Source organism: Chlorocebus sabaeus, chromosome 6, assembly GCF_047675955.1.
Source record: "Chlorocebus sabaeus isolate Y175 chromosome 6, mChlSab1.0.hap1, whole genome shotgun sequence".
NCBI lineage: Eukaryota > Metazoa > Chordata > Mammalia > Primates > Cercopithecidae > Chlorocebus > Chlorocebus sabaeus.
The window spans coordinates 49,935,011-49,955,377 of record NC_132909.1 but is presented as its reverse complement, the minus strand read 5'-3'; the positions used below and the strand labels follow the sequence as shown (position 1 = coordinate 49,955,377).

The 20,367-nt window shown below is 49.7% G+C and overlaps 2 protein-coding genes across 4 annotated transcripts in view; one reads left to right on the top strand and one right to left on the bottom strand.

The window, feature by feature from the left end:
- Nucleotides 1–3,450, top strand: part of GCDH (glutaryl-CoA dehydrogenase) — a 14,565-nt gene extending 11,115 nt beyond the window's left edge. Inside the window, exons 11-12 of one of the 2 annotated variants that reach the window (XM_037992420.2) lie at nucleotides 24–110; nucleotides 3,316–3,450. In XM_037992420.2, the coding sequence (XP_037848348.1) occupies nucleotides 24–110; nucleotides 3,316–3,338 (110 nt within the window). In that variant the 3' untranslated portion in view covers nucleotides 3,339–3,450. Of the gene's footprint in view, nucleotides 1–23; nucleotides 111–3,172 lie in introns of both variants that reach the window. The other variant, XM_037992419.2, reaches the window with a different exon arrangement.
- Nucleotides 1–20,367, bottom strand: part of SYCE2 (synaptonemal complex central element protein 2) — a 21,502-nt gene extending 1,135 nt beyond the window's left edge. For both annotated transcript variants that reach the window (XM_037992422.2, XM_037992423.2), the window contains exons 1-4: nucleotides 17,465–20,367; nucleotides 16,563–16,678; nucleotides 3,349–3,523; nucleotides 252–440 (exon numbers count right to left, since the gene is read on the bottom strand). In XM_037992422.2, coding sequence (XP_037848350.1) covers nucleotides 252–440; nucleotides 3,349–3,523; nucleotides 16,563–16,678; nucleotides 17,465–17,479 — 495 coding nt within the window. In that variant the 5' untranslated portion in view covers nucleotides 17,480–20,367. The remainder of the gene's footprint in view (nucleotides 1–251; nucleotides 441–3,348; nucleotides 3,524–16,562; nucleotides 16,679–17,464) is intronic.

Sequence of the window (20,367 nt, the reverse complement as noted above, 5' to 3'; positions counted from 1 at the left end):
CTTTGTCCTTTCTGTCACCACAGAGCTGCTCATACAACAGTGGGACATGACAACGGTTTGGCTTCTCAGCTCAGACACACCATGTTATGTAGGGGACCACAAACAAGATGGTAAGTGCACCAGGGGCTTTGCAGGGACTGTGGCCTGGTGGGGTCAGTGCTGGGTGCCTGGTTTCTGTTCACATTTACTCTTGGCTGGGCCATCCCTGTCCTCTTCCTCAGGCAGCGCGCCCCATGTGAGTTTCCTCATACCTCAGGCTGGAGACACAGGTCTTTGTACACAGTCTCCACGCTGTGGCAGACTTGTTTGAGCTCTGTCTCCAAATGGCTGATCTTTGCCATTTTCTGGGTGAACTCTTGGAGCTTTTCCTGGATGATCTTGTTGTGGTCATTATAAATCTGATAGATCCTCTCCTCTAATTTCTCTGTCAGATCTGAAACCTTTTAAAGAATAAGATGTGTTCTTGGAAAATCAAACAAGAGGTATCACAAGACATATGTGTTAAGTGGGTTTCTTAGATTTCTGTAATTTATCTTATGAAAATGGCAAAATAGGCCGGGCACGGTGGCTCACGCCTATAATCCCAGCACTGTGGGAGGCAGAGGCGGGTGGGTCACTTGAGGTCAGGAGTTTAAGACCAGCCTGGCCAACATGGTGAAACCCCGTCTCTACTAAAAATACAAAAATTAGCCGGGCATGGTGGCACATGCCTGTAATCCCAGCTACTCGGGAGGCTGAGGCAGGAGAATCACTTCAACCCAGGAGGTAGAGGTTGCAGTGAGCCGAGATTCCACCACTGCACTCCAGCCTGGACAAGAGTGAGACTCCGTCTCAAAAAAAAAAAAAAGAAAGAAAATGGCAAAATAGGCCAGGCATGGTGGCTCATGCCTGTAATCCCAGCACTTTGGTAGGCCGAGGTGGGTGGATTACTTGAGGCCAGAAGTTCAAGACCAGCCTGGCCAACATGGTGAAAACCCATCTCTATTAAAAATATAAAAACTAGCTGGGCATGGTGGCATGCGCCTGTAATTCCAGCTACTTGGGAGGCTGAGGCAGGAGAATTGCTTGAACTGGGGAGGTGGAGGTTGCAGTAAGCCAAGATGATGCCATCGCACTCCAACCTGGGCAACAAGAGTGAAACTCCATCTCAAAAAAAAAAAAAAAAATTAGCAAGGCATAGGTGACGCACGCCTGCAGTCCCAGCTACTCAGAAGGCTGTTGCAGGAGGATCAGTTGAGCCCAGGAGTTAGAGGCTACAGTGAGTCATGATCACACTAATGCACTCCAGCCTGAGTGACCCTACCTCAAAAAAAGAAAAGAAAAACACCAAAAACTAAAACCCAGTGCAGTGACTGGGGGTCAGATTGCCTATATGTTAAATTTTCTTGTTTTCTTGAGGCAGAGTTTCACTCTCGTTGCCTAAGCTGGAGTTCAATGGCATGATCTCAGCTGACTGCAATCTCCGCCTCCTGGGTTCAAGGGATTCTCCTGCCTCAGCCTCCCGAGTAGCTAGGATTATAGGCGAGCGCCACCACGCCCAATTAAGTTTTTGTATTTTTAGTAGAAATGGGGTTTCACCATGTTAGCCAGGCTGGTCTCGAACTCCTGACCTTAGGTGATCCACCCCCACCCCCACCGGCCTCCCAAAGTGCTGAGATTACAGGCATGAGCCACCGCACCTGGCCTGTTAAATTTTTTTAACAGGCAAAAGTATATACAGTCGTGTGCGGCATATTGACATTTTGGTCAATGTCAGACTGTATATACAATGATGGCCCATAAGAATATAATGCCATATTTTTACTGTACCTTTTCTGTGATTAGATATATTTAGATACACAAATACTTACCATCGTGTTATAAGTGCCTACAGTATTCAGTATGGTAACAGGTAACAAGCTGTGTGCAGGTTTGTAGCTTAGGAGCAATAGGCTCTTCCATGTAGCCTAGGTGTGTAGTAGACTATACCATCTAGGTTTGTGTAAATTCACTCTATGATGTTCAGATGATGACAGTGTCACCTAGGGATGCATGTCACAGAACTGTACAGGACAAGCTCAGCCAGGTTAGGAAGAAAGTACACAGAATAGAAGAGGCATCCAACAAAGTGGCCTCTGGGTGGTGTATCCAAAAAATAATAAATAAATGTTTTTGTATCTTTTCGGTTTGTTTTTTTTTTTTTTTTTTTTTTTTTTTTTTTTTTTTTGAGACGGAGTCTCGCTCTGTCGCCCAGGCTGCAGTGCAGTGACTGGATGGCAGCTCACTGCAAGCTCCGCCTCCCGGGTTTACGCCATTCTCCTGCCTCAGCCTCCCGAGTAGCTGGGACTACAGGTGCCCGCTACCTCGCCCGGCTAGTTTTTTGTATTTTTTAGTAGAGACGGGGTTCATCGTGTAGGCCAGGATGGTCTCGATCTCCTGACCTCGTGATCCGCCCGTCTCGGCCTCCCAAAGTGCTGGGATTACAGGCTTGAGCCACCACGCCCGGCCTTTGTATCTTTTCTACTAGAGGCCAAGGCAGCGGGGTGAGGAGTTGAAGACCAGCCTGGGTAACATAGCAAGATTCCAACTCTACAAAAAAAATTTTAAAGAAAATTAGCTAGGTGACTGCACCGAGCCAATTTTTCTATTTTTAGTAGAGATGTGGTTTCACCATGTTGGCCAACCTGGTCTCTTAACTCCTGGCCTCAAGTGATCCACCTGCCTCGGCCTTCCAAAGTGCTGGGATTACAGGCATGAGCCACTGCGCCTGGTCCCCCCATTATATATTTTGAAGAGGCATCAGGCGCAACCATTCATGTAAGACCTGAACATCACACCAGCTTTTGCAAGACGTAAGCCCCGGGCATGTTGAAAAACCTCCACTGCCCCATCACAGCCCATTCGATGGCTTCTGCTGGACATATGGTTGTGACAATGCAAGTTATGCCTTGACCCCCTACTCCCATGGCTGCTTGACCTTGTGTGAAGTAACAGGGCTGGGTGTTGGAGGCAGGAGGGTATCCAATGCCCTGCTCCTTCAGCCTGGCTCTCTCATGAGGCAAATCATTCATTTCCAAGCCTTATCTATAAAATGGGTCCAATCTCTTCACTGTAGGACTATTCTAAGGGTAAACTGAGATACAGATGGTCCCCAACTTACTACAGTTCAACTTACTACATTTTTCACTTATAGCATTTTCAACTTGCAATGAGATTATTGGGATGTAGCCCCATCATACGTGGAGGAGCGCCTGTGCTGTGTGTGAATGGTCTAGCACCGTGCCTGGTGTACAACAGACATTCATCAGTGGTTCATTCCCTCCCCTTTTGCATAAGGAATCCCCCCTCTCGCTGGGTGAAGTCTGTCACCTTGGTCTTCAGGCTGTTCCTGAAGTTGGTCATGAGCGCATGGTCCTTTTGCCGGCTCTCGTTGATGTTTTCGATCAGCTCCTGGGCTCTCTTCTGCAGGATGTCGATGCTTGAGTCCAGAGAGGAGAAGTAGAGTCCCGACTTCCCTTCCAGCACTGTCAGCTGGCAACTGGCACTGGAGATGGCGACACAAGGGCAAGAAACCTGACTTCACAGAGTACAGGATGCGGCCGGGTACGGTCGCTCATGCCTGTAATCTCAGCACTTTGTAGGCCGAGGTGGGCGGATCACAAGGTCAGGAGTTCGAGACCAGCTTGGCAACATGGTGAAACCTCGCCTCTACTAAAAAAAAAAAAAAAAAAAAAAAAAAAAAAATTAGCCAGGCACAGTGGCATGTACCTGTAGTCCCAGCTACTTGGGAGGCTGAGGCAGGAGAATTGCTTGAACCCAGGAGGTGAAGTTGCAGTGAGCCAAGATCATGCCACTGCACTCCAGCCTGGGTGACAGAGCGAGACTCCATCTCAAAAAAAAAAAAAAAAAAAAAGTACAGGACGCTGAGATCAGCACCAGACTCTTCCAAGACCAGCTGATCTGAGAGAGCTACATGGTGGGAGGGGACCCACATTGTTGCCTTCCATGGGTGATACGAGGCATGCTTCCTAGGTTATTCCATTCACACACATGCCCTGAACGATGAGAATGGCACCTCATTTTATAGCTGAGAAAACAGACCAAGAGGCACGACTAAATATGCACAAGGTTCCAGACCAAGGAGGTCTCTCTGACCCCAAAGCCCACTGTTATTTTATGACACCAACTCGCTTCTTTGGAATACCAATAATAGTATCAATGCTTTCTTTCTTACTTTCTTTTTTTTATAGAGACAGGTCTTGCTCTGTTGCTCAGGCTGGAGTGCAGTGGCACAATCATAGCTCACTGCAGTGTCAACCTCCCAGGCTCCAGTGATCCTCCCACCTCAGCCTCCTGAATAGGTGGGACTACAAGCATGTGCTACCATGCAGAGCTAATTTTTTAAATTTTTAAATAGAGACTGGGCTTCACTATGTTGTTCAGGCTGCTCTCAAACTTCTGGCCTCCCAAAATGTTGGGATTACAGGTATGAGCCACTGTGCCTGACTGATGTAATCAGCAATCTCTTGCAACCTCCGCCTCCTGGGTTCAAGCGATTCTCCTGCCTTAGCCTCCCGAGTAGCTGGGACTACAGGTGCACACCATCACACCCAGCTAATTTTTGTACTTTTAGTAGAGACGGGGTTTCACCATGTTGGCCAGGCTGGTCTCGAACTCCTGACCTCAAGTGATCCTCCTGCCTCGGCCTCCCAAAGTGCTGGGATTACAGGGGTGAGCCACCGCACTCAGCCTGATGCTTTCTTAAGTGACCTTCCTGTCATTAACCTGCTGCATCCCTTTCCCAACCTACTGGGTGATGTTCATCGCCTGGGGCTACAGTGTACCTGCACCTCCTTGCTCCTACCAGGTGAGGTAAATACCTGTTGAATTATATTTAAAGAGCATTTAAAGAAATGTGCACACACGCAAAAAGTTGTTGATCCCATGCTGTACATGTAACTAATGATATAATTCAAATATTATGTTAACCAGTGAAATAGTGGCAGAAGAGTGACAACTGTCTAAAAAGCTAAACAGAATGAAAAATGTTGAGTAATATGTAATGTTATGTAACTTCATAATATTCAATGTAATAAAATGGAACTTCGGTTGGGTATGGGGGAGATGACTAAAATTGAAGCAAAGATCATAAAAATCTAGAAAAATTCTGCATATAGATTGCTCTGCCAAGGTTTTGTTCTCTGCTTTAAAAACAGAACTGGGGCCAGGAACGATGGCTCAAGCCTGTAATCCCAGCACTTTGGGAGGCCAAGGTGGGTGGATCACAAGGTCAGGAGTTCGAGACCAGCCTGGCCAAGATGGTAAAACCCCATCTCTACTAAAAATACAAAAAATTAGATGGGCACAGTGGCGGGCACCTGTTATCCCAGCTACTCGGGAGGCTGAGGTAGTTGAATTGCTTGAACCCGGGAGGCAGAGGCTGCTGTGAGCCAAGATCGCGCCACTGCACTCTAGCCTGGGTGACAGAGCAAGACTTCATCTCAAAAATAAATTAAATTAAAATAAATTAAAACAGAACTGAAAATTGTGGGTAATGCATTGTGAATGAAGTTTATACTGTGTTCTGATAAGGCAACCCATTGGTATTTTAAATTAAGACATATTTTTTTTTTTTTTTTTTTTTTGAGACGGAGTCTTGCTGTGTCACCCAGGCTGGAGTGCAGTGGCCGGATCTCAGCTCACTGCAAGCTCCTCCTCTCGGGTTCACGCCATTCTCCTGCCTCAGCCTCCCGAGTAGCTGGGACTACAGGCACCCGCCACTTCGCCCGGCTGGTTTTTTGTATGTTTAGTAGAGACGGGGTTTCACCGTGTTAGCCAGGATGGTCTCGAAATCCTGACCTCATGATCCGCCCGTCTCGGCCTCCCAAAGTGCTGGGATTACAGGCTTGAGCCACCGCGCCCGGCCAAGACATATTTTTTCTTTTTCTGATTCTCTGGTTTATTTGACCTGTTTGATGTCTGATCAGTTAGCGGTTCTGGCCAGGTAGAGCTGCCCCTGTGAGTCACAGCTAATATTTCCTCAGCCATGTTCCCGGCACTGAGCTAAGCCACATGCCTTGTCTTGGTGCAGCCTCACGACCACACTTGGGTCGTCTGCTGTTCTCTTTACTTTATGGCTGAGGACATGGGCTTAGAGTGGTTACACCACCTTCTCAAGGTGGAGGACAGTCTGTGGTAGAGCTGGGCTCTGTACCCACTAGGCCTGACTGCCCAGCTGGTATCCTGCTTCCTACTAAGGCACTCAGGTGCCACTCCCCTCCTGGATCTTATATTTCCTCGTCGGCCTCTGAGGTCCTCTAGCTCTGAAAGGCCAAGCCTTGTAGGTGTGGACAGAGCAGTTCCTGAATGCAGCAGGTCACACAAAACCTTAAAGTCAGCTGTGTCCACAAGCAGGTTACTGACTACTTAGAAAAATACATCTTGGCCAGACATGGTGGCTCACGCCTGTAATCCCAGCAGTTTTGGAGGCCAAGGCAGGTGGATCACCTGAGGTCAGGAGTTTGAGACCAGCCTGGCCAACATGGTGAAACCCCGTTTCTACTAAAAATACAAAAATTACCCGGGCATGGTGGCATGTGTCTGTAATCCCAGCTACTAGGCATGCTGAGGCAGGAGGATCGCTTGAACCTGAGAGACAGAGGTTGCAGTGAGCCGAGATTGTGGCACTGCACACTAGCCTGGGCAACAGAGCAAGACTCCGTCTCAAAAATATAAAATAAAGAAAAATAATTTTCAGCTATCTGAACCAGGCACAGTGGGCTCATGCCTATAATAGCAGTACTTTGAGGGGCTAAGGCAGGTGAATCGTGAGCTCAGGGTTTTGAGACCAGCCTGGGCAACATGGCAAAACCCCATCTCTACGAAAAACACAAAAATTAGCTGGGTGTGGTGGCGTGCACTTGTAGTCCCAGCTACTTAGGAGGCTGAAGTGAGAGGATCACTTGAGCCCAGCAGGTGGAGGCTACAGTGAACTTGATCATGGCACTGCACTGGAGCCTAGGTGACATGACGCCACTGCATTCCAGCCTGGGCGACAGAGGGTGACCCTGTTTCAAACAAACAAAACAACCACAACACACAAATACATCCCTCTCTCCCCACCCAGTCTCCCCCAGCCAACCACCTCCCTCTTCCCTCCCCATCAAGGCCAGGGTTCTAGAAGGAGCTGCTTACACTTTCTGGGCTTTTTTTTTTTTTTGAGATGGAGTCTCGCTCTGTCGCCCAGGCTGAAGTGCAGTGGCGTGATCTCGGCTCACTGCAAACTCTGCCTCCCGGGTTCACGCCATTCTCCTGCCTCAGCCTCCCAAGTAGCTGGGACTACAGGTGCCCACCACCACGCCCGGCTAATATTTTTTGTTTTTAGTAGAGACGGGGTTTCATCGTGTTAGCCAGGATGGTCTCGATCTCCTGACCTCGTGATCCTCAGCCTCCCAAAGTGCTGGGATTACAGGCATGAGCCACTGTGCACGGCCTTTTTCTTTTTTTTTTTTTTAAGAGAGAGGAGGGCCTCACCCTGGGCTTCTTTTCTTTTCTTTTTCTTTTTCTGTTTTGTTTTTTTTTGAGACGGAGTCTCGCTCTGTTGCTCAGGCTGGAGTGCAGTGGCGCGATCTCGGCTCACTGACCTCGTGATCCACCCGCCTCAGCCTCCCAAAGTGCTGAGATTACAGGCATGAGCCACCACACCCAGCCATCCTGGGCTTATTTTCTTACCTACCCCCCATTCACTTTTCAGTCCATTGCAATCAGATTCCTACCCCGGTTCTCAAATGAAACAGCTCCTACCAGTCCCCATGACCTTGTGGTTACAGCGGTAGACATCTCAGACCAACATGCTGACCTCTTGGCAGCAGCCAGCACTGCTGACCACCCTTCCCTGCTACTCCTGACATGTGGTATCCCAGGGGTATGTGCTTGGGCCTCTGCTGTCTTCTTCCCAGACACCCTTAATCACACACTTGCTCTGCAGTGAGGCCTCCATGCCTCCTCCCTGTTGGCCCCTGCAGCTAATATTCCAGCCACCATTCCACAGTGCACAGGCTGTTACTCTCCAAAGGCATTCATTCCCGTAGCATGGGATCCCTGAACAGTCCCCTTTGCCACCCACGTCCTGTCTCCTCCGGAAAGTGTTCCTTGGCTGGATTCAGTGCACACAGCACCTACGGTGTCACTGTCTACACCTTGGCCTCCCCTGTAGTCTCCTGAAGGGCCAGGGCCATGTCTCATTCCTTCGTCTTTGTATCTTCAGTACCTACTCCTCATGAGAGAAGCAATAAGTGTGCTGCTAATAAATAAATGACTTGCAAGTACTTTCCATTACCATCCACACTTCGGATTCTATCATCTAGATTCTATCATCCCAGCCCATGCCTCTCTCCTGAGCTCCCAAGAATATATGAAACCTCCCAGTCTCCCCACATGGCTGTCTCAAAGGCATCTGAAACTCCACATTTGCACAACCAAAAGCATCATCTCCCTGGCAACCCAATTTCATCTTCCCTTCCCTTAGTGAATGACATAAAAAGCCACCTGGTTCCCAAGCCCAAAACTTAGCAGCAAGCCTAGAGTCTTCTCTCTGTCCCTCCACATCCTGTCTCAAAATCCTCTCATTTCTACCTTTTTTTATATTTATTTATTTATTTATTTATTTGAGATGGAGTCTCGCTCTGTCGCCCAGGCTGGAGTGCAGTGGCGCAATCTTGGCTCACTGCAAGCTCTTCCTCCCGGGTTCACGCCATTCTCCTGCCTCAGCCTCCCGAGTAGCTGGGACTACAGGCGCCCGCCACCTCGCCCGGCTAATTTTTTTTTTGTATTTTTAGTAGAGATGGGGTTTCACCGTGTTAGCCAGGATGGTCTCGATCTCCTGACCTCGTGATCTGCCCGCCTCGGCCTCCCAAAGTGCTGGGATTACAGGCGTGAGCCACCGCACCCAGCCTTATTTTTATTTTTAATTTTTTTTTTCAGACGGAGTTTCACTCTTGTTGCCCAGGCTAGAGTGCAATGGCGCAATCTCAGCTCACCGCAACCTCTGCCTCCCAGGTTCAAGTGATTCTCCTGCCTCAGCCTCCCAAGTAGCTGGGATTACAGGCATGCACCACCACACTCGGCTAATTTTGTATTTTTAGTAGAGACGGGGTTTCTCCATGTTGGTCAGGCTGGTCTTGAACTCCCGACCTCAGGTGATATGCCCGCCTCGGCCTCCCAAAGTGCTGGGATTACAGGCGTGAATCACCGCGCCCAGCCTTTTTGTTTATTTTTGAGACAGAGTCTTGCTTTGTTGCCCAGGCTAGAGTGCAGTGGAGCGATCTCAGGTCACTGCAACCTCCAACTCCCAGGTTCAAGTGATTCTCCTGCCTCAGCCTCCCAAAGTGCTGAGATTACCAGCGTGAGCCGTGGGTCAGCCCCTAGTGACCTTCTACACTATAATCTGATTTCCTACTCCTGTTTGTCAGCCTAAAACTGGCCCCCTCCAGCCACAAGATCAAGTCTAAATTCCTTTGCACAGCATACAAGGCCTTCCAGGGCCCTGGCCTCCACCCTCTCTTCCAGCCTTAATGGGTTTTTTTCTTTTTCTTCCTTTCTTTCTTTCTTTTTTTTTTGAGAAGGGGTCTCACTCTGTCGCTCAGGCTGGAGTGCAGTGGCATGATCTCGGCTCACTGCAGCCTCTGCCTCCTGGGTTCAAGCAATTCTCCCACCTCAGCCTCCCGTAGCTGGGATTACAGGTGCCTGACAACCATGCCTGGCTAATTTTTGCCTTTTGTTTTTTTTTTTTGAGACAAGTTCTCGTTCAGCTGCCCAGGCTGGAGCGCAGTGGCGCGATCTCAGCTCACTGCAACCACCATCTCCCGATTTCAAGCAGTTTTCCCATCTCAGCCTGATGAGTAGCTGGGATTACAGGCACCTGCCATCATGCCCATGGGGTTTCACCATGTTGGCCAGGCTGGTCTGGAACTTCTGACCTCAGTTGATCCGCCTGCCTAGGCTTCCCAAATTGCTGGGATTACAGGCGTGAGCCACCGCGCCCAGCACAGGCTTAGTTTCCTTTCTTTTTTTTTTTTTCAAGACAGAGTCTTGCTCTGTCACCCAGGCTAAAGTGCAGTGGCATGATCTCAGCTCACTGCAACCTCTGCCTCCCGGGTTCAAGCAATTCTCCTGCCTCAGCCTCCCAAGTAGCTAGGATTACAGGTAACCGCCACTGCACTCGGCTAATTTTTGTATTTTTAGTAGAGACGGGAGTTTCACCACGTTGGCCAGGCTGGTCTCGAACTCCTGACCTCGTGATCTGCCCACCTTGGCCTCCCAAAGTGCTGGGATTACAGGCGTGAGCCACCAAGCACAATCTAGCCTTACTGTTTTCTACAGTCCCTCCATCTGCAGCAATTGGGGACCTTCCACAATTTCCCCAAACATGTCAGCCTTTGCCTGGAATGACTTTCCCTGCCTGCCTCCTTCAAAATGGAACATTTGGAATTTTACTTCTCTACCCCCACTACACTTTGGCCTTGCTGGTCACAAAGCTGCCACAGTTTATGAACATCAGTCCCCTCTAGCACACGATACCTTGAGGGTGCAGGCTACACCCTACTCATTTGTTCTGCAGCACCCCAAAGGCTTCATCAGTTTGCTGAATATCTAAATGAATGCAGCACTGACATTGGGGCTCCCACACCTCCTCCTACGGAGTTTGCTTTGTTATCTCGACCTCTCCTGGATGCTCTCAACAGTTTCAGACCCTAAAATTAAAATCAATGAGAGCACCAGGTGTTTCTTTGTGTGTGATTGTTCACAACCTGCTTGAGCTGCTAATGGTTCAGAGCTGCTCCTTTCTAAGGCTCAAGGGATGAGGCTGGAACCAGTTTTCATGGCAGCTAAGCAAACAGTTAAAAAAAAAATCACTTGAATTCAGCTAATTCAAGTTTCATGGTAGGACAAAGGCCTGCATCAGATGTCTGCTGAGAGCTTCTTTAGTTTTCCAACCTCTCCTTTGGGGATTTATTCCTTTCGATTTCATTTTTCTTAATACTCAGCAGCTGCATATTAATCAGGATGCTAATGAATCATAGGCTTCCCTGGGCCTGCATTCACCAATTAACTTTAATAAACAAAATGCGCGGTGTCCTCTCTGCTGGCTTTCTCGGTTCCTAGGCCGGCTTCTGTTGCGGAACCCTGGACCGAGGCCAGAAAATGCAAGTTAGCCCTACACAGCACGTTGGGTGTGCATGGCCTGCGCCCGCATTGGGCAGTGGGCTGGGGGCTGTGAACACAGCGCTTCGTTCATCTATTATGGTCTGTCCTTCTAAGAAGTCCCTAATTTGGCTGCGAGGATTAGGACATAGTTCCCAAGCAGGGCCCACGCTGGCAGGGGGCCCAGGAGCTGCGGAGGAAATGGGTCTAAGCGAAGAGACCATCTGTTCGCTCCAGGTAAAGCTGTGATTGGCAGGCGACTGAGCCAGAACCGCCCGCTGGCGGGGCCCTCCCTCCGTGGCCTCTAACAGATATACAAGTAAACAATCCGCCAGCCACTTATGACCACCGCGGGTGGCAGTCCCGGGAGAGGAGGCAAGCTAATCAAACATTCAAGGGGGGAACACAACAGAATCTCTGGCGCTTAGGCAAAACAATGTTTTGCTGAAGTACAGCCAGGAAGGGGGAAGGTTTGAATGGGAGCTGATGAGCCAGTTCCTCAACCTCTCTTTTTCTCTCTGGAAACGTGTTAACATTTTAATCATGTTGCTGAGTATCTGCTGCTGGATCTATTAACTGGCCCCTGCACTGGTTTTAATCCATCTGTTTTTTGGCCCAGAGTTCCCGTGGAGCTCCTTGAAGTCTCTAAATGATTTGCAGCAGTCTGTCTTTTCACTACACAGATCCTGGTCTAAACATGCTATTCCGCAGTAAGGTATTAGCAAACAAACGACTTCAACCATTGCTTCCCTTTTTTTGGGTCTCCAATTGATAGCACACACTAGAAACCATTTCACACCCGTGGCCTGCTTTCCAGCAGAGGAATGTGCCAGGTGAGGGAAGCTGACTGCTTTCTGCCTGGAGTCCTCAGGGCCCTGTCCTGACCCTCCTCTCACTCCTTCCCCAGGTGAGCTCATTCATTCCACAGCTGCTGCTGAAACAGTGATTCCCACAGCACCATCTCCAGCCCCTCGCCCCATCCCGAGATCCGGGTCAGAAAGTTCAACTGTATCCTGGACAGGTGGATGTCCCTGGCCACCTAAAATGGCTCAGAAAAACAAGGACAACACGGAATTCGTGTTCTTGTCTCTGCCAAGAAGCCAACACCTACTGGAAACCACCACAAGCTGGAAAGCAGGCAACAGTGATGTGCTGGTAAGCATTTAGCAACTGGCTGTGTGATGGGGGGAAGCCCTGATTCATAGCGTTTGCCAGTTTCCGTGGTGCAGAGCCTCCCACCATAACCAACTTCAGGCTACCAACATGAAGACAAGACGCTAAATGCCAAGTTGGGAAGAGATGTGTAGAATCGGCTCTTGCAAGCCGGTAAGAGCTCGCTCCAGCACGTCATGGCCGGGAAACATCCTCCCTCATCCCCTTCCTGTGCCCCATGGTACAAGGCACTCCCTCCACCTGCCCTGCTAAAGGCCACGCCCCCACAGAAGCCTCTCACTAGGCCTCCCTACATTCACACATTCTCCCAGCCATTCTCTACAAAGCAGCCATTTTAAAAATTAATATTATTTTTTGAGACAGAGTTTCACTCTTGTTGCCCAGGCTGGAGTGCAGTGGCGCAATCTTGGCTCAGTGCAACCTGCGCCTCCCGGGTTCAAGTGATTCTCCTGCCTCACCCTCCCAAGTAGCTGAGATTACAGGCATGCACCACCACGCCTGGCTAATTTTGTATTTTTGGTAGAGACGGGGTTTTGCCATGTTGGCTAGGCTGGTCTCGAATTCCTGACCTCGGGTGATCCATCTACCTCGAACTCCCAAACTGCTGGGATTACAGGCGTGAGCCACCGTGCCCGGCCTGCAGCCGTATCTTTTTTTAACTGGAACCTGAGCATGTCACTTCTGTGAGCCAGCAGTTCCCTTCCTAGGTATGAGTATGCCCAGGAGAAATGAAATCATCTGTCTACACGCAAATTTTTCTAAATAGATTTCATAGCAGTGCGCTCATAACAGCCAAAAAGTGAAAACCCCCTGAATGACTATCAGCAGATGAATGGATAAACAAAATGCGGTAGACTCATGTGGAATATTATACAGCCATTGAAAAGATGGAAGTCCAGATGCAGTGGCTCACGCCTGTAATCCCAGCACTTTGGGAGGCCACTGTACCCAGCCTGGAGTGATGAAGATGTTTTAAAGTTGACTATGAGAATGGTTGTCCAGCTCTGAATATACCCAAAGCAATCAAATCATACACTTCCAGGAGGTGAGTTGGGCGTGGTGGCTCATGCCTATAATCTCAGCACTTTGGGAGGCCAAGATGGGCAGATCACGAGGTCAGAAGATTGAGACCATCCTGGCTAACATGGTGAAACTCCGTCGATACCAAAAAAAAAAAAGCCAGGCATGGTGGTGCATGCCTGTAGTCCCAGCTACTCGGGAGGCTGAGGCAGAATTGCTTGAATCCAGGAGGCGGAGGTTTCAGTGAGCCAAGATCGCACCACTGCACTCCAGCCTGTGCGACAGAGCAAGTCTCCGTCTCGGAAAAAAAAAAAAAAAGAGGTGAACCGGATGGTATGTGAATTATATCTGAAAGCTGTTACTGAAAAAACCTCTAGGGTAAAGTCTGTAGCCCACAAAATGCCTCATGACCTGGCCCCTTCTGCAGCCCTCACCTTGCCCTCACCTTTGTACCCCACTTGCTTGCCCAGCCACACTGGCCTTCCTTCAGCTCCCCGAATGCCACAAGCAGGGACTTTGCACAAGCTCTTCTCTCAACTCCTCCTTCCCTGCCCAGCCCACACCTTCTGCTTCAACATCTCATCTACAAAGACACCTTCCCTGGCTCCATGTTCCAGTCTGGCTGCCCCCAGGGGAAAGGTCTCCCAGCACCATGATCTGTTCCGTGTTGGTGCTTGGTCAGATGCAAACACCAGGAGGGTATGAGCATGTCTGTCTGGAGGACAGGGGTGTCCCTGCTGCCAATTACAATACCTGCCATATCAGCCTCTTTCCCTGAGACAGGGTCAGGCTCTGTTGCCCAGGCTACAGTGCAGTGGTGCGATCTTGGCTCACTGCAACCTCTGCCTCCCAGGTTCAAGCAATTCTCCTGCCTCAGCCTCCAGAGTAGCTGGGATCACAGGCACACGTCACCACACCCGGCTAATTTTTTGTATTTTTAGTAGAGACAGGGTTTCACCATGTTGGCCAGGCTAGTCTCAAACTCCTGACCTCATGATCCACCCACCTCGGCCTCCCAAAGTGCTGGGATTACAGGTGTGAGCCACCGTGCCCGGCCAACATCAGCCTTCTTGCTCTTTTGAGAACACATCAAGCTTATTCCTACCTCAGGGACTTCATACTTGGGGCCCCCTCTTCGTGGAAGTTTTGAGCCCAGAATGCCTCCTGGCTGGCCCCTTCTCATGTGACCTCTTCAGAGTTCTCCAACTGCTCTAAGGTCCCTGTAACTCTACTTGCTCCTTACTATATTTTGTTTCTTCATTCCACTTACTTGCCACCAGTTGAAATGACATTATTTACTTATTTATTTTTGAGACAGGGTTTTGCTTTTCCAGTGCAGTGAAGCAATCATGTCTCACTGCAGCCTCGACCTTCTGGGCTCAAGTGGTCCTCCCACCTCAGCCTTCCAAGTAGCTAGGACCACAGGTGTATGCAACCACACCGTGCTGATTTCTTTCTTTTATTTCTTTTTGGAGAGATGTGTCTCCCTCTGTTGCCCAGGCTGGTCTCAAACTCCTGGGCTCAAGAGATCCTCCTGTCTTGGCCTCCTGAGTAGCTAGGACTACATGTGTGCACCACCACGCCTGGCTGATTTTTGTATTTTTAGTAGAGACAGAGTTTCACCATGTGGGTCAGGCTGGTCTCGAAATCCTGACCTCAAGTTATCTGCCAGCACCAGCCTCCCAAAGTGCTGGGATTACAGGCATAAGCCACCGCGCCCAGCCTCTACTAAAAATATATATATATATATATATATATATGTATGTATGTATGTGTGTGTGTGTGTATATATATATATTTTTTTGAGACGAGTCTTGCTCTGTCACCCAGGCTGGAATGCAATGGCACAATCTTGGCTCACTGCACTCTCCACCTCCCAGGTTAAAGCAATTCTCCTGCCTTAGCCTCCTGAGTAGCTAGGATTACAGGCATCTGTCACCATGCCTGGCTAATTTTTGTAGACACAGGGTTTCCCCATATTGGCCAGGCTGGTCTTAAACTCCTGACCTCATGATCTGCCTGCCTTGGCCTCCCAAAGTGCTGGGATTACAGGCATGAGCCACCGGTGCCTGGCCTACTAAATTTTTTTTTTTTTTTTTTTTTTTTTTTTTTTTTTTGAGACGAAGTCTCACTCTGTTGCCAGGCTGTAGTGCAATGGCATGATCTTGGCTCACTGCAACCTCTACCTCTGGGGTTCAAGTGATTCTCCTGCCTCAGCCTCCAGAGTAGCTGGGACTACAGGTGTGTGCCACCATACCCAGCTAATTTTTGTATTTTTAGCAGAGGTGGGGTTTCATCATGTTGGCCAGGATGGTCTCCATCTCTTTTTTTTTTTTTTTTTTTTGAGATGGAGTCTCGCACTATTGCCCAGTATGGAGTGCAGTGGCACGATCTCGGCTCACTGCAACCTCCGCCTCCCGGGTTCATGCCATTCTCCTGCCTCAGTCTCCTGAGTAGCTGGGACTATAGGCGTCCGCTACCACGCCTAGCTAATTTTTTGTATTTTTAGTAGAGACGGGGTTTCACTGTGTTAGCCAGGATGGTCTCGACCACCTGACCTCTTGATCCACCCACCTTGGCCTCCCAAAGTGCTGGGATTACAGGTGTGAGCCACCACTCCTGGCTTTTTTTTTTTTTTTTTGAGACAGAGTTTCGTTCTTTTTGTCCAGGTTGGAGTGCAATGGCGCGATCTCAGCTCACCGCAACTTCCACCTCCCAGGTTCAAGCAATTCTCCTGCCTCAGCCTTCCGAGTAGCTGGGATTACAGGCATGTGCCACCATGCCCAGCTAATTTTGTATTTTTAGTAGAGATGGGGTTTCTCCATGTTTGTCAGGCTGGTCTCAAACTCCCGACCTCAGGTGATCCACCCACCTTGGCCTCCCAAATTGTTGGGATTACAGACATGAACCACTGTGCCCAGCCAATATATTTTAATAAGTTAGCCAGACATTCTGGCATGCCTCTAGTCCTAGCTATTTCGGAGGCTGAGGTGGGAGGATCACTTGAGTCTGGGAGGTGGAGGTTGCAGTGAGCCGTGATCATGCTGCTGCATGGTGACAAAGCAAGATGCTGTGTTAGGAGGAAAAAAAAAAAAGAAGCAGACACTGGCAGAGCCTTGGGGAAGAAAAGGGTGAATGAGAGGGACCCAGGGGCCCGTGTGGACCCACAGGGCTGGGATCTTCCTCACCTAGCTGGCCCTCCACCAGCTTCCTCCTTGCAGTTCTCTTCCCACCGCTGATGCTCCTTGCTCTCCCCCAAGGGCTGTGGCTCCTGGTCTTTGCACTTCACATGGGGCACGTCCACCTGCGAGCACAGTCAGAAGGGAGGCCAAGGAGGGAGGATAAGGAGTGAACAGATCGTCCTCCTGCCGACCCTTCAACCCTGGGCACCTCTATGTGCCACCGCAGGACGTTGGGGACCCGCAGGAGAGACAGGCAGGGCTGGGCAGGTGCCATGAGGGCAGGGGCGTGGGGTGAAAGGACACTCTGTCCCTAGGGGACACCTGGACACCAGACCTAGAGCGGCCGGGTGAGGGCAGGACTGTAGGAATGTAACTGGGGGACCTGGGCTCCTAACTGGTATGTGTGTTGGCTGGAGTCCTTCCAGAAAGAAGAGGTAGGAGAAAAGAAATGAGGCCGGGCGTGGTGGCTCACGCCTGTAATCCCAGCACTTTGGGAGGCCGAGGCGGGCGGATCACGAGGTCAGGAGTTCGAGAACAGCCTGGGCAATATGGTGAAACCCTGTCTCTACTAAAAATACAAAACTTAGCTGACGTGGTTGGGGCATGCCTATAATCCTAGCTACTTGGGAGAAAAGAAATGAAAGAAATGGGTGCGGTGCGTGGGTTTTTGTGCCTTTCTCTACTCCATTTCGGCCACGCGCCATGTGTGGAAATCAGACCGTCAGTGCGTCAGTCAGGGCCGGGTTCAGTCAGTCAGGAAATTTGGGGCCAGGCCTGATGAGAGGCAGCCCCAATAGCAAAGGACAAGCGGCCGGGCTCAGGTCCGCTGGAGAAGGCTGGGATCGCAGCCGTTCCCTGCCCATCTGTCCGCCCGCCCCACGCGCGCGAAGGAAACAAGCGCCGCGTACTCCCTGTCGCTCCATTACGTATTTTCCCGCCTTCAAGCTCGCACCGTCTGCGCATGCGCCGACCCGCCCCTGGTTTGCTCCGCGCCTGCGCGTGCTTGTTGTGCAACTCGTGCTCCCAGCCCCGCCCCCTTTGAGAACTTGCGCGGCCAATGGGACGGGGCAGACCGTTAAGCAGCAGTTTCGTGGTCCCGGGGCTGCGCGCGCAATAGGCGCTGCTGGAGAACAGGGGGCTAAGCTCTGTGTGCCCGTGTGTGCCCCTGTGAGGCTCCAGGGTCACACGTAGCGCTCAGGTTATAGGGATCTCATAGAGTCCTGTATTTATTCTGTACATCTAACTTCATCCACTCTGCCTTGGAAAATATTCTCAATAACAATTTTTTTTTTTTTTTGAGACAAGGTCTTGGTCTGTCGCCCAGGCTGGAGTGCAGTGGTGTGATCATAGCTCACTGCAGCCTCGACCTCCCAGGTAGCTGGGACTACCAGTGTCATCCACCACGCTCTTTTATTTATTTATTTATTTTGAGACAGAGTCTCGCTCCGTCACCCAGGTTGCAGTACAGTGGAGCGATCTCGGCTCACTGCAAGCTCCGCCTCCCGGGTTCACGCCATTCTCCTGCCTCAGCCTCCTGAGTAGCTGGGACCACAGGTGCCCGCCACCACACCCGGCTAATTTTGTTTTTGTATTTTTAGTAGAGACCGGGTTAGCCAGGATGGCCTCTATCTTCTGACCTCGTGATCTGTCCGCCTCGGCCTCCCAAAGTGTTGGGATTACAGGCGTGAGCCACGGCGCCAGGCCATGCCCTTCTAATTTAAAAGTATTTTTCTGGCAGGGAGCGGTGGCTCACGCCTGTAATCCCAGTACTTTGGGAGGCTGCGGTGGGTGTATCACCTGAGGTCATCAGTTAAAGACCAGCCTGGCCAACATGGCGAAACCCCGTCTCTACTAAAACTACAAAAATTAGCCGGGCGTGGTGGCAGGCGCCCATAGTCCTAGCTACTCGAGAGGATGAGGCAGAATCACTTGAATCCGGGAGGCGGAGGTTGCAGTAAGCTGAGATCATGCCACTGCACTCCAGCCTGGGTGACAGAGTGAGGCTCCATCTCAAAAATAAATAAATGAATAAATAAACACATAAACACATAATTATATATATTTTTTCCTGTAGAAATGAGAATTCTCTGTGCTAAGCCCAGGCTGATCTCCAACTTCTGGGCTCAAGCCATCCTCCCATCTTGGTTTCCCAAAGTGCTGTCTCAAAAAAATAAGAAATTATCTGACCTACCCTATTGACTGTAGGTCATAAGACCTCCGTTTCAAAGAAGTTTCTGCCCCACACAAGGCCTACCTATGTAGATTTTTCTTGGTCTCTCTGAGCATGCATTCCTGAGATTCCAAGAAGAATCTAGACAAACAGGCCTTGCTGGCTTTCCCGATTCAGCCTATTAGTATTAGACAACCCCCCCACCTTTTTTTTTGAGTCTTGCTCTGTTGTCCTGGCGACACTGGAGTGCAGTGGCGAGATCTCAACTCACTGCAACCTTGGCCTCCCGGGTTCAAGCGATTCTCAGCCAACCAAGTAGCCGGGATTACAGATGCACCATGCCCAGCTAATTTTTGTATTTTTAGTAGAGATGGGGTTTTTCCATGTTGCCCAGGCTGGTCTCAAACTCCTGGCCTCAAGTGATCCACCCACCTCAGCCTCCCAAAGTGTTGGGATTACAAGCGTGAACCACAACACACCCTTTTTGTCCAATTAGACTTCTACCTGGGTGTTCAAACTTTGTTGAACCTAAGCATAAGACACTTTTCATTAATCAGGCATGGTGGCAGGCACGTATAATCCTAGCTATTTAGGAAGCTGAGGCAGGAGAATCCCTTGAGGCTGCAGTGAGCCAAGATCACCTGTACACTCCAGCCCAGTCAACAGAGCCAGACTCCATCTCTAAACAAAACAGTTTCCCCTTATCTCTGGGTCTTCATTCTGAAGGCTTGTCAGGTAACACTATGATCAAATACATTCATATTCCTTTTCTCTTATTAATCTGCCTTTTGTCAGTAATTTTTAGTGAAACTTCAGAAAGCAATAAGGAAGCTTTCTCTTCATCCCTACACAGCCAAGGTTCAGATTTGATGGAAATGGCAACAGATTCCAGGGTACTTGTGTTTATTTAGACACATAAATATGTATTTATTTAATGACAGGGTCTCACTCTGTTGCCCAGGCTGGAGTGCAGTGGTGTAATCACGGCTCATTGCAGCCTCGACCTCCCAGGCTAAACTGATCTACCTGTCTGTGGAGTACCTGGGATTATAGGCATGAGCCACCATGCTGAGCTAATTTTTGTTTTTTGGGGACAGGTCTCTCTCTGGCCTATGCTGGAGTACAGTGGTATGATCTTGGCTCTCTACAACCTCCACCTCCTGGGTTCAAGCGATTCTCCCACCTCAGCCTCCCAAGTAGCTGGGACTACAGGTGCCTGCCACCATGCCTAATTTTTGTTATTTATTTATTTATTTTTTGAAACAAGAGTCTTGTTCTGTCACCCAGGCTGTAGTGCAGTGGCACAATCTTGGCTCACTGCAACCTCTGCCTCTTGGTTCAAGTGATTCTCGTGCTTCAGCCTCCAGAGTAGCTGGAACTACAGGCGCTCGCCACCATGCCCAGCTGATTTTTTTTTTTTTTTTTTTTGTATTTTTAGTAGAGATGGGTTTTCACCGTGTTGGCCAGGCTGGTCTTGAACTCCTGACCTCAAGTGATCTGCCTGCCTTGGCTTCCCGAAGTGTTGGGATTACAGGCGTGAGCCACCATGCCTGGCCTAATTTTTTTATTTTTAGTAGAGATCTGGTTTCACCTCTTTGGCCAGGCTGTTCCTGAACTTCTGACCTCAAGTGACCCACCCAC